We start from the raw sequence: 13,839 nt of genomic DNA, 5'->3' as shown, positions 1-13,839 counted from the left end.
CACTTCATCAGAGGGTAACATATATATATCAATATATGCACTTCCAATATACATGTGCCTTGTATTGTTTGGCAAGATGGAAAGGACAAATCAAAATAATAGACATAACTAAAATATATATCACATAACATAAAACTGTTTAAAGATTGTATTATCTTTTAAAAGGACATGAAGCCCATTTTTTTATTTTATGATTGAGACAGAACATGCAATTTTAAATAACTTTCCATTTAGTTCTATTATCTAATTTGTTTCATTCTCTTTATATTCTTTGGTGAAAAGTATACCTAGGTAGGCTCCCAAGCTGCTGATTGGTGACTGCACATATATGCCTTTTGCCATTGCCTTCAGCTAGCTCCCAGTAGTGCATTACTGTTCCTTCAGCAAAGGATACCAAGGGAATGAAACAAATTAGATAATAGTACATTGGAAAGTTGTTTAAAATGGTATGTTCTATCTGAATCATGAAAGTAAGAAAAAAAGATTTCATGTCCCTTTAAAATAACCTTTTTCTTTTTAAAGCAACATTCTCATTTATTTTTCTAACAATATATAGTTCATTATTTAGGCAAGTATATGTGATTCTGATATACTGTAGTTGGATATACTTAAAGGGACACTGAACTCAAATTTTTTCTTCCATGATTCAGATAGAGCATGCAATTTTAAGCAACTTTCTTATTTACTGCTATTGTCAAATTTTCTTCATTTTTTGCTATCTTTCTTTGAAAAGCAAGAATGAAAGTTTAGAAGCCGTCACATTTTTGGTTCACAACCTGGGTTTTGTTTGCTGATTGGTGGCTAAACGCACCCACCAATAAACAAGTGCTATCTAGGGTCTGAACCAAAAATGGGTTGGCTTCTTAGCTTAGATAGCAAGAGAACAAAGAATATTTGATAATAGGAGTAAATTAGAAAGTTCCTTAAAATTGCATGCTCCCTCTGAATCTTGAAATAATTTTTTTTAGGTTTAGTGTTCCTTTAAGCTTCTTTCACAAAGTTCTGAGTTTAGCAAAGGTCATGGGTAGCTATTAATGCTTTTCTTGCTCTTCAGATTAGATGCATCAAAATCTATAAGAACAATTTTCTCTCTGTGGATTATCTAACATTTTTTAAAGTATTTAACTTGCTATATTACACACTATAATAGAATTTATGATACAGTTTTTCTCTGTCTTTTCTGCTTCACTGCTTTAATTTTTAATTACACAACATTGTGTTTTTTTCTTTTTGTCTCTCTTATTATTAAAGCATTTTATTTCCAAATCACTGATCCAAAATCTACTGACAATGAAGTGGAGGAAAAAAATGACTTCTTGTAGACAGATTTTAATAGCTAATTAATAATATGCATGCTGCCAGGACATACAAAATGTTATGCAGAAAATATTAAAGGAACATTATCCACTTGAGATGGTAATTATACAATGATAAATCATATTTGTATATAAGAACTTCTACAATATACTTTAATTATTTATTGTGTCCCCCTTTCCTGTAATTCCATTCTAAAATTGTGAGCATTTCAGCTTCTGTAAGAAATAATGTTATATTCCACACAGCCATTTGCTGCACACTCTAGTGACCTATTTATGAACTGTTAGCTCTTGACTAAATAACTGGATAAAAGACATGGGGCAACGAGTAGTAGTAAATGGATCATACAATGTAAAGCTTAGCAGCGGGCCCATTTCTTTCATGTAATTGGCAAGAGTCCATGAGCTAGTGACATATGGGATATACAATCCTACCAGGAGGGGCAAAGTTTCCCAAACCTCAAAATGCCTATAAATACACCCCTCACCACACCCACAATTCAGTTTTACAAACTTTGCCTCCTATGGAGGTGGTGAAGTAAGTTTGTGCTAAGATTTCTACGTTGATATGCGCTTCTCAGTATTGTTGAAGCCCGATTCCTCTCAGAGTACAGCGAATGTCAGAGGGACGTGAAGGGAGTATCACTTATTTGAATACGATGATTTCCCTAACGGGGGTCTATTTCATAGGTTCTCTGTTATCGGTCGTAGAGATTCATCTCCTACCTCCCTTTTCAGATTGACGATATACTCTCAAATTTACCATTACCTCACTAATAACTGTTTTAGTACTGGTTTGGCTATCTGCTATATGTGGATGGGTGTCTTTTGGTAAGTATGTTTTTTATTACTTAAGACACCTCAGCTATGGTTTGGCACTTTATGCATTTATATAAAGTTCTAAATATATGTATTGTACTTATATTTGCCATGAGTCAGGTTCATGTATTTCCTTCAGCAGACTGTCAGTTTCATATTTGGGGAATTTAAACATTTTAAGAAATGTATTTCTTACCTGGGGTTTAGTCTTTTTTTCAATTGACTACTTCTTGCTATGCGGGTATTAGGCCCACGGTGCGTCAAATGCTAAACTTTATTGCGTCATTCTTGGCGCGAAAATATTTTTTGACGTGAAAAAATACATTTATGACGCAACTTCATCATTTCCGGCGTCAAACGTGACGCCGAGACCTTTCACACAGTGGCGTGATTAGTGACACGAGTGTGTCATTTCCGGTTATTTTTTGCACCAAAAAAGTTTACGTTACGTTGTGTGTCATACTTGCAGCCAAATTTTTTTCATTATTTCAATACCCCATTGATGTTTGCCTCTTGCTTTTCTCTCTATCAGAGGGCTATGCTTTTGCATTTTTTCCCATTCCTGAAACTGTCATATAAGGAAATAGATAATTTTGCTTTATATGTTGTTTTTTCTCTTACATTGAGCAAGATGTCCCAATCTGATCCTGTCTCAGAAGTTTCTGCTGGAACATTGCTGCCTGACATCGGTTCTACCAAAACTAAGTGCATTTGTTGTAAAAGTGTAGAAATTATTTCACCAAATGTCATTTGTAATAGTTGTCATGATAACCTTTTACATGCAGATAGTTTTCCATCAGTAATAGTACATTGCCAGTTGCAGTTCCTTCAACTTCTAATGTGCATGATATACCTGTAAATTTTAAAGAATTTGTTTCTGATTCTATTCTGAAGGCTTTGTCTGCATTTCCACCTTCTAATAAACGTAAAAGGTCTTTTAAAACTTCTCATTTAGCTGATGAAATTTCAAATGACCAACATAATAATTTATCCTCTTCTGTTGAGGATCTATCTGATTCAGAAGATCCAGATCCTTCCTCAGACATTGACACTGACAAATCTACTTATTTATTTAAAATAGAGTATATGCGTTCGTTATTAAAAGAAGTGTTAAAATTACTTTGGATATTGAGGTAACCAGTCCTATTGACGTTCAGTCTAATAAACGTTTAAATGCTGTTTTTAAACCTCCTGTGGTTTCCCCAGGGTTTTTCCTATTCCTGAGGCTATTTCTGATATGATTTCTAGGGAATGGAATAAGACAGGTACTTCTTTTATTCCTTCTTCAAGGTTTAAAAAATTGTATCCTTTACCAGCAAAATCTATAGAGTTTTGGGGAAAAATCCCCAAAGTTGATGGGGCTATTTCTACTCTTGCTAAATGCACCACTATTCCTATCGAAGATAGTACTTCCTTTAAGGATCCTTTAGCTAGGAAGCTTGAATCTTATCTAAGGAAGGCCTATTTATATTCAGGTCATCTTCTCAGACCTGCTATTTCTTTGGCTTATGTTGCGGCTGCCTCAACTTTTTGGTTGGAGAATTTAGCGCAACGAGAATTGGATCCTGACATATCTAGCATTACTCGCTTACTGCAACATGCTAATCATTTTATTTGTGATGCCATTTTTGATATTATCAAAATTGATGTTAGATCCATGTCTTTAGCTGTATTAGCTAGAAGAGCTTTGTTGCTTAAATCTTGGAATGCTGATATGACATCTAAATCTAGATTACTATCTCTTTCTTTCCAAGGTAATAATTTATTTGGTTCTCAGTTGGATTCTATTATTTCAACTATCACTGGAGGAAAAGGAGTTTTTCTGCCTCAGGATAAAAAACCTAAGGGTAAATCTAAGGCTTCTAATCGTTTTCGTTCCTTTCGTCAGAATAAGGAACAAAAACTCAATCCTCCTCCCAAGGAATCTGCTTCCAATTGGAAGCCTTCCTCAAATTGGAATAAATCCAAGCCATTTAGGAAACCAAAGTCAGCCCATAAGTGCGCATGAAGGTGCAGCCCTCATTCCAGCTCAGCTGGTAGGGGGCAGATTAAGGTTTTTCAAGGATTTTTGGATAAAATTTGTCTAAAATCATTGGATTCAGAGCATTGTCTCTCAAGGGTATCGAATAGGATTCAAAGTAAGACCTCCTGTGAAAAAATTTTTTCTCTCTCGCATCCCTGTCAATCCGGTAAAAGCTCAGGCTTTTCTGAAGTGTGTTTCAGACCTGGAGTCTTCAGGGGTAATCATGCCAGTTCCTCCTCAGGAACAATTTTTGGGGTTTTATTCAAACCTATTCATTGTACCAAAGAAAGAAAATTTATTCAGACCAGTTCTGGATCTGAAAATTTTGAATCGTTATGTAAGAGTACCAACTTTCAAGATGGTGACTATAAGGACTATTCTGCCTTTTGTTCAGCAAGGACATTATATGTCCACAATAGACTTGGAGGATGCATACCTTCATATTCCGATTAATCCAGAACACTATCAGTTTTGAGATTCTCTTTTCTAGACAAGCATTACCAATTTGTTGCTCTTCCATTTGGCCTAGCAACAGCTCCAAGAATAATTTTCAATGGTTCTGGGTGCCCTATTATCTGTAATCAGAGAACAGGGTATTGCGGTGTTTCTTTATTTGGACGATATCTTGGTACTAGCTCAGTCTTTATATACTGCAGAATCTCACACGAACCAACTAGTGTTGTTTCTTCGGAAACATGGTTAGAGGATCAATTTACCAAAAAGTTTCTTGATTCCTCGGACAAGGGTCACCTTTTTAGGCTTCCGAATAGATTCAGTGTCCATGACTCTGTCTCTAACAGACAAGAGATGTTTAAAATTGATCGCAGCATGCCGGCACCTTCAGTCTCATTCATTCCCTTCAGTGGCTAAGTGCATGGAAGTCTCATAACTGCAGCATCGGACGCAATCCCCTTTGCTCGTTTTCACATGAGACCTCTACAGCTTTGCATGCTGAATCAATGGTGCAGGGATTATACAAAGATATCACAATTAATATCCTTGAATCCCAATGTACGACACTCTCTGACATGGTGGATAGATCACCATCGTTTGGTTCAAGGGGCTTCTTTTGTTCGGCCAACCTGGACTGTGATCTCAACAGATGCGAGTCTTTCAGGTTGGGGAGCTGTTTTGGGGATATCTCATTCAGCACACGGGATTTGGAAATCTCAAGAGGTGAGATTACCAATAAATATTTTAGAACTCCGTGCAATTCTCAGGGCTCTTCAGTTTTGGCCTCTGCTAAAGAGAGAACCGTTAATTTGTTTTCAGACAGACAATATCACAACTGTGACTTATGTCAATCATCAGGGTGGGACTCACAGTCCCCAAGCTATGAAAGAAGTATCTCGGATACTTGCCTGGGCGGAATCCAGCACCTGTCTAATCTCTGCGGTGAATATCCCAGGTGTAGACAATTGGGAGGCGGATTATCTCAGCCGCCAGACTTTACATCCAGGGGAGTAGTCTCTCCATCCAGATGTGTTTTCTCAGATTGTTCAGATGTGGGGGCTTCCAGAGATAGATCTCATGGCCTCTCATCTAAACAAGAAACTTCCCAGATACCTGTCCAGGTCCAGGGATGTTCAGGCGGAAGCAGTGGATGCACTGACACTTCCTTGGTGTTATCATCCTGCTTACATCTTCCTGCCTCTAGTTCTCCTTCCAAGAGTGATCTCCAAAATAATCATGGAACAGTCTTTTGTGTTGCTGGTGGCTCCAGCATGGCCACACAGGTTTTGGTATGCGGATCTGGTTCGGATGTCCAGTTGCCCGCCTTGGCCACATCCGTTACAGCCGGACCTACTATCTCAAAGTCCGTTTTTCCATCAGGATCTCAAATCATTAAATTTGAAGGTATGGAAATTGAACGCTTAGTTCTAAGTCATAGAGGTTTCTCCGACTCAGTGATTAATACTATATTACAACCTCGTAAATCTGTCTCTAGAAAGATTTATTATAGAGTTTGGAAGACTTACATTTCATGGTGTTCTTCTCATAAATTCTCCTGGCATTCTTTTAGAATTCCTAGAATTTTACAGTTCCTTCAGGATGGTTTGGATAAGGGTTTGTCTGTAAGTTCCTTGAAAGGACAAATCTCCGCTCTTTCTGTTTTATTTCACAGAAAGATTGCTATACTTCCTGATATTCACTGTTTTGTACAGGCTTTAGTTCGTATTAAGCTTGTCATTAAATCAATTTCTCCTCCTTCGAGTCTTAATTTGGTTCTGAAGGCTTTACAGGCTCCTCCATTTTAGCCTATGCATTCTTTGGACATTAAACTACTTTCTTGGAAAGTGTTGTTCCTTTTGGCTATCTCTTCTGTAGAAGAGTTTCTGAGCTATCTGCTCTTTCTTGTGAGTCTCCTTTTCTGATTTTTCATCAGGATAAGGCAGTTTTGCAGACTTCTTTTCAATGTTTACCTAAGGTTGTGAAATCTAACAACATTAGTAGAGAAATTGTTGTCCCTTCCTTATGTCCTAATCCTTTGGAGAGATCCTTACATTCTTTGGATGTGGTAAGAGCTCTGAAATATTATGTGGAAGCTACTAAAGATTTTAGGAAGACTTCCAGTCTATTTGTTTTATTTTCTGGTCCTAGGAAAGGTCAGAAGGCTTCTGCTATTTCCTTGGCTTCTTGGTTGAAACTTTTGATTCATCAAGCTTATTTGAAGTCGGGTCAGTCCCCGCCTCAGAGAATTACAGCTCATTCTACTAGATCAGTCTCCACTTCGTGGGCTTTTAAGAATGAAGCTTCAGTTGATCAGATTTGCAAAGCGGCGACTTGGTCCTCTTTGCATACATTTACTAAATTCTACCGTTTTTATGTATTTGCTTCTTCGGAAGCAGTTTTGGTAGAAAAGTTCTTCAGGCAGCTGTTTCAGTTTGATTCTTTTGCTTTTGATTTAAGTTTTTTTCTTTCAAAAATGAAATAAACTTTTTTTTTTGGGTTGTGGATTAATTTTTTCAGCGGAATATGGCTATTTTTATTTTTATTCCCTCCCTCTCTAGTGACTCTTGAGTGGAAGACTCCACATCTTGGGTATTGATATCCCATATGTCACTAGCTCATGGACTCTTGCCAATTACATGAAAGAAAACATAATTTATGTAAGAACTTACCTGATAAGTTAATTTCTTTCATATTGGCAACAGTCCATGAGGCCCACCCTTTTTATGGTGGTTATGATTTTTTGTATAAAGCACAATTATTTCCAAATTTCCTTTGTTGATGCTTTCTACTTCTTTCTTTATCACCCCGCTGCTTGGCTTTTCGTTAAACTGAATTGTGGGTGTGGTGAGGGGTGTATTTATAGGCATTTTGAGGTTTGGGAAACTTTGCCCCTCCTGGTAGGATTGTATATCCCATATGTCACTAGCTCATGGATTCTTGCCAATATGAAATAAATTAATTTATCAGGTAAGTTCTTACATAAATAATGTTTTTTGGTTCAGCACCTGGGTAGCGCTTGCTGATTAGTGGCTAAATGTAGCCACCAATAAGGAAGTGTTATAAAGTGTACTGAAACAAAATGGGCCAGCTCCTAAGATTTAAATTCCTGCTTTTCAAAAACAGATAGCAAGAGAATTAATAAAAATTAATAGTAGGAGTAAATTTGAAAGTTGCTTAAAATTGCATGCTCTCATTGTTTCTCAACCGCGTTCTTCAAGTACCCCAAATAGTCCAAGTTTTCATTATAGCTTAACCAGTGCGCAGGTGAAATAATCAGATGATGGGTGAGAGCATGGTGCACTGGTTCAGCTATAATGAAAACCTGGCCTGTTGGGGGTACGTTAGAACCGCCGCTGACAAACACTGCTCTATCTGAATCATGAAAGAAAATTGGGTTTAGTATCCCTTTATATTTCAGAAAAAGGGTCATAATAAATAATAATAGTGTGTTGTCTATAATGCAAAACATACAAAATGTATAATATAATCTGAAAGTGCTTGACTTCCATTTAGCTTTCAATTTTTTTTATGATTTTTTTTTCAAAAAATATCTAGGTTATAAGAGCTTTCAAATATTGCTAATACCAGGATCTCAAAGACAGAACACTTATGTGACATTGTTTACTGTGGAAAACAGTGGACTTTTATAATCCTAATACTGTTTTATACTTATGCTGCTTTTTATTTTAATTTCTTTGAATTTAAGAATATGTTAAGTAGGTATTTGTCAATAGTAATGGCACCAAATCTAATAATATATCTTCTGGTATACATACTGGGACCTTTGTTTAATAATTTAGTTAAACACTTGCATTTTTAGTAGTGTTATAGGTATAAAAAAATGACTGTTAAAGAGACATATATCTGAAAATTGAGATTCATCATATATTGTTTAATAAAGTAAGTCGATTAAATTCAGAGGGACCAATGTATCAAAGTCTGGCGGACATGAGATGCTGTAGCGTATCATGTCCGCCAGACATCGCTGAATGCCGACAGCATACGCTGTCAGCATTTAACATTACACAAGCAGTTCTAGTGAACTGATTCTGCAATGCTGCCCCTGCAGATTTGAGGTGTCAATCAACCCAATCATATAGGATCGGGCGGATTGATGTCCGCAGCCTCAGAGGCAGCGAACTAGTTAATGCACAGCGGTTAAGGCGCTGCTTTATAACTGCTGTTTCCGGCAAGCCTGAAGGCTTGCACGGAAACAGGGGCATCAGGGTATGTTGCATGATTTTTCAACAATTTACCTTAGAAAATAATTTATTTTTACATTTGCACAGAGAGTCTGTAATACATTAAACATAACTAAGTATACTACAGTTTTTTTGACACAGCTTCAATCTGCACAGTGATTGGCTAGATCAGAGGCCTCTTATAGGCTACGGCAAAGGAGGCCAGAAAATCATACTCAGGGGCTAACAAAATTAGTTTGTGTGTGTGTTATGTATATATGTACTGAATACATATGTACATACGTGTACAACCCCTCCTTCTCTATTCAACTTAGCACCCAGAGTGGTTGTCCCTCCAGAGAGCATCTCTACTATATGGACTGTGATATATATATATATATATATACATACATACATAAATATATATATATATATATATATATATATATATATATATATACATACATACATACATACATAAATACATATATATATATATATATATATATATATATATATATATATATATATATATATATATATATATAAAACAAAAAGAGGGTGCCACATAGTGTATCCTGTGTAAATAACAGAAGTCTTTCCAAAACAACCCAAAAGTGTTTTTTAGCAGACAAGACTGATTATGTCAATGCACAAGCTGAAATAGCAGAGTTTCCGAGGTAACGCGCACTCTGGAAAACAGCAGCTTATCTGCAATAATCCAAATAAAGATATGATCAAACGTTCCTATTAAAGCACTATTGTTTAAAATATAATATATTGTTTTAAATAATAAAATATAAAATAAGTATTTGCTCAATAAAAGTTATACAGCACGTTTGTCTTCACTGGAACAAGTGATAGGTATTTCATCAGGCATATAATAATGTTATTCTCCTGTTATTGCCTATATGAAAATGTCACAAATCCTAAATTCTCTTTTGTGAATTAATTAGGAATGATAATTATTTTCAGTGTCATTATGTCAATAAAGCTATCTGTTCAAATGAACAATATAGAGATATTTAAAATCATGAGTAACAGGCAGTGTGTTCATCTGATACATCAGCAAACCGTGATGCATTTGCATTATTGATTAAGTAATAAAGTAAGGTGCAATTATGTTTTGTACCAAACAATTACACAAAATAATGCTATAAATGTAATTCATGATGATGTTTATGGATTGCTCATATGATATAATATTGATTTACCATAACTTTGACTTGGGTTCTTTGTACAGCTCAGATGAATCTATTTTACTTTGCACATTGAAAATGTTTTATGCTTGATTAGCTGGATATAATCAGCTCATTTTAAATAAACTTTATTGGTAAAAAGAATGAATCATGTACTAAGGATAATAGAAATTGGTATTCATAATTGAAAATTGAATTCTCATTATTTTTTGTTTGTATGTGAATAGTGGTGTTCTTTTGAAAACAATAAGTGCAAATTATTCATAATAATTGTTTGCTCAATTAACCATTTGCAGTCAGTTGTCTCTTGCTTGATTCTGATTTCTTGGTTATTAAAAAAAATATGTACATATATATTTATATGTGTATGTATATATATATATATATTATATATATAATATAATATATTATATATTATATATATATATGTGTGTGTGTGTATAGGGCTGCACAATTATGAAATTTCAAGTACAAAAAAAAACTCAGACAAATAAAACAGACTAAAACATAGCAAATTAATAAATGAGGAAGAGGGCCCTTACAGTCTTCAGTCTGAAGTTGGAGATGACCAAAGATGCAAGGTAGCTGGTCACATGGTTTGCAGTTGGACCAATAAAACAAGGAAGTTAGTTTTTTTGTAAGTTAGGATAAAATAAATAGAAACATTCAGAGGATCCTAGTTTTGTTTCTACTTGAGCCTCCCCAAATCTTTTTTTTAAATATAATATGTGTATGATTTTATACATTTTAGAAATTAATTAATTTTGTTTGCTAAATTAATATTTCCTGCAAAGATCATGTGAAATATTTATCTGTATGTTATCAGAAATATGCGAAACAAATATATTTATTACTGAGAGTGTTATTTTGTTTTATTCTTTACTTTATGTATTTACTTTCGTGTTTATATTTCTTTTAGCGCTTGGTTGAAGCAGCAGAGGAAGCACATTTGAAACATGAATTTGATGCTGAATTACAGGTAAGAAAATTATTTTACTATATTTGCCACTTATGTTAAGTACCATCAAATATAAAAAAAAATATTTTTTATTTGTGTTATGCTTTATGGTTAAACTAATTTTGAGCTGCTACAGAGAATAATACAAAAGATGATTTATTACCATAAATTATATTATAATACTATTTTTTAAGACCTATGCACAAATTTGATTTATTACTTGAACTTCATTAAATTTTTTACTTAAATAATGAAAAATGAACATTTGAGACGTATATAAAGCTATGAACTATTATCATGTTTAACAAAGATTAATGTATATTGATTTACTCTTGTTTCACAGAAATGGTGTATTGGTATTTAACATATGAAAACTATTTATTAAGGGGGCTAAGGGATTTTTGGTTACAATTTTTTTCTAATCCTTAAAAAAATAGTATTAATAATTAGACATGTGCACTGCAAATTTTTTTTATTTTGTTTGGTTTTCATTAGTTAAATAAATAATTTAGTTTTCGGCAAATTTGCTAAATTAAATAAATAATTTTGTTTTGGCTAAATCATTTTTTGGATCCATTTGTTATTTCGGATCCATTCATTATTTTGAATCCATTCTTTATTCATATTTATTATTTTATTCTAAAGTTTAGAATGCAATAATGAATAAGAATAAAGAATGGATATGAAATAACCAATGGATCCGAAAAAACGATTTAACTTAACATAAAAAAATATGCAGAAATGAAATGATTTAAACCGCACATCGCCAAAACTAAATAAAAACCTATTTACCTCTAAAGCGCCATCCCCCCACATTGCCAACACTAACTAAACCTATTAACCTCTAAACCGCCGTCCCCCTACATCGCCAACACTAACTAAACCTATTAACCTCCAAACCGCCGTCCCCCAAATCGCCAACACTAAATAAACCTATTGACCTCTAAACCACCATCCCCCACATCACCAACACTAAATAAAGCTATTAACCCCTAAACCGCCGTCCCCCCACATCACCAAACCTAACTAAACGTATTAACCTCTAAACTGCCGTCCCCCACATCGCCAACTATAAATAAAATCCTATTAACTCATAAACACTGTCCCCCCACATCGCCAACACTAAATAAACCTATTAACCTCTAAACCGCCTTCCCCCACATCACCAGTACTAAATAAACCTATTAACCCCTAAAACATCGTCCCCCCACATCGCCAACACTAAACAAACCTGTTAACCCCTAAACCGCCATCCCCTCACATCACCAACACTAAATAATCCTATTAACCCTTAAATCGCCACCCCCTTACATCGCAATCACTAATAAAATTTATTAACCCCTAATCCCCCACATTGCAAGCACTTAAGTAAAAAACACACACATCACAAACACTAAATAAAATGATTTACCTCTAAACCGCCGCCCCCCCACATCGCATCTACCTAAATTAAACTATTAACCCCTAAACCTAACACCCCCTAACTTTAACATAATTAAAATACTCCTAAATTAAAGTTGCAACCCTATGGTAGTTAGGCATATTTTATATTCTAATATTCTTCACATAGACAATGTTCCTATATTTTTTAATATATATTTCTATTTATATATGATTATTTTTTGTAAAAATATATATCTATACCTATATATCTATATTTCTATATGAGCAATAACAGTTAAAGTGCACTCACTGTTCCAAGGATCATCTGCCGGGGTGCTGCGTGGAAAAATGTAGATTTACGTTCAACCCCAAGGAAGAAAACGCTTCACTCTCCGGTCTTTTCATCAATATTTATTTATTATTCACAAGAGTTGTATTACAGCATTCCAGACGTTTCGACACCTATTGGTGTCTTTTTCAATGGGTATTTGCCAAAATTCTTTTGTCCCAAAAGGCTCCTAACAAACTATTCCTAACCGCTTACCTATAAACCCCCGTATGTGCTCATGTCACTTCCGGTGCCATGGAGGCCGCTCCCCCTTGCGCGTGTCACTGCTCCTTCTCTGCCGCGTGGCTAATTAACATAGCTCCACCTGCGTGTTGACATATATCAACACGTAGTACACCCAAATGTGCGCATGTCAGGGGCCAGCAACTCCGATAGCATCGGACTGACGAATAATCGTGTATAATAAAGATGTATTTTAAAAGCTTATCTATCCCGTCTATTTATTAAAAAAGTGCTGTGAAAGCACAAGATAAGACCCTTAATATTTCCTATTTACACAGTGAACCTAATACCCAATTTATTTTGTCAACTATATATCCATTAACTTCATCTCAAGCTTCTTTGGTTTACAAAAGTTCTTATTCCATCCACTCTATACAAATGGGTAATACAGTCCCTTATAATAGAATTGACCTGGATCAAACAATCCTAGACTTCCCATTAAAGGAAAACATTAAAATCCAGTTGTACATTTAGTCCTTTTGGTGCTACTGTATCCAGTCGGTAGATCCAGGAGGTTTCCACCTGGAGGAGTTTGGTAGGATACAAAGAAAAAAGTGACAAAAAAGAGGTAGATATTATCTACAATTTGAGTGATAGACCCCTTAGCCTGGATGAGAGAAAATTGCTGAATCGGGGTTTGTCCTTTGTTCCTACGCCCACCCTGGATAAATTTCAGATGTGTGTTGATACATATAAGCTACAGAGACAACTTAAAATTAAAGATTTCTTTAAAAACAAGGAACAGCCCCCATTCAGTAATTTCAAAACCAAGAGTAAATTTGACCCAGTTAACAACAATCCCTCTATCCGCAGTTTCTCACGCATGATCAGCGATACGTGTGAGCAAGCGAAAGTGGAAAAACTTTTTCCTAACCTCACGAAAGGTGAAAGAATGGCTCTTAAAAATCTAAAGGATGATCACACAATCATCATAAA

The 13,839-nt window shown here is 35.0% G+C and overlaps 1 protein-coding gene across 1 annotated transcript in view; it reads left to right on the top strand.

Moving 5' to 3' along the window:
* Nucleotides 1-13,839, top strand: part of CACNA2D3 (calcium voltage-gated channel auxiliary subunit alpha2delta 3) — a 1,718,630-nt gene that overhangs the window by 580,475 nt on the left and 1,124,316 nt on the right. The window contains 1 exon segment of the mRNA XM_053720740.1: nt 10,911-10,970. Coding sequence (XP_053576715.1) covers nt 10,911-10,970 — 60 coding nt within the window.

This window comes from Bombina bombina, chromosome 7 (genome assembly GCF_027579735.1).
Source record: "Bombina bombina isolate aBomBom1 chromosome 7, aBomBom1.pri, whole genome shotgun sequence".
Taxonomy (NCBI): Eukaryota; Metazoa; Chordata; class Amphibia; order Anura; family Bombinatoridae; genus Bombina; species Bombina bombina.
This window is presented reverse-complemented; position numbering and strand designations above follow the sequence as displayed.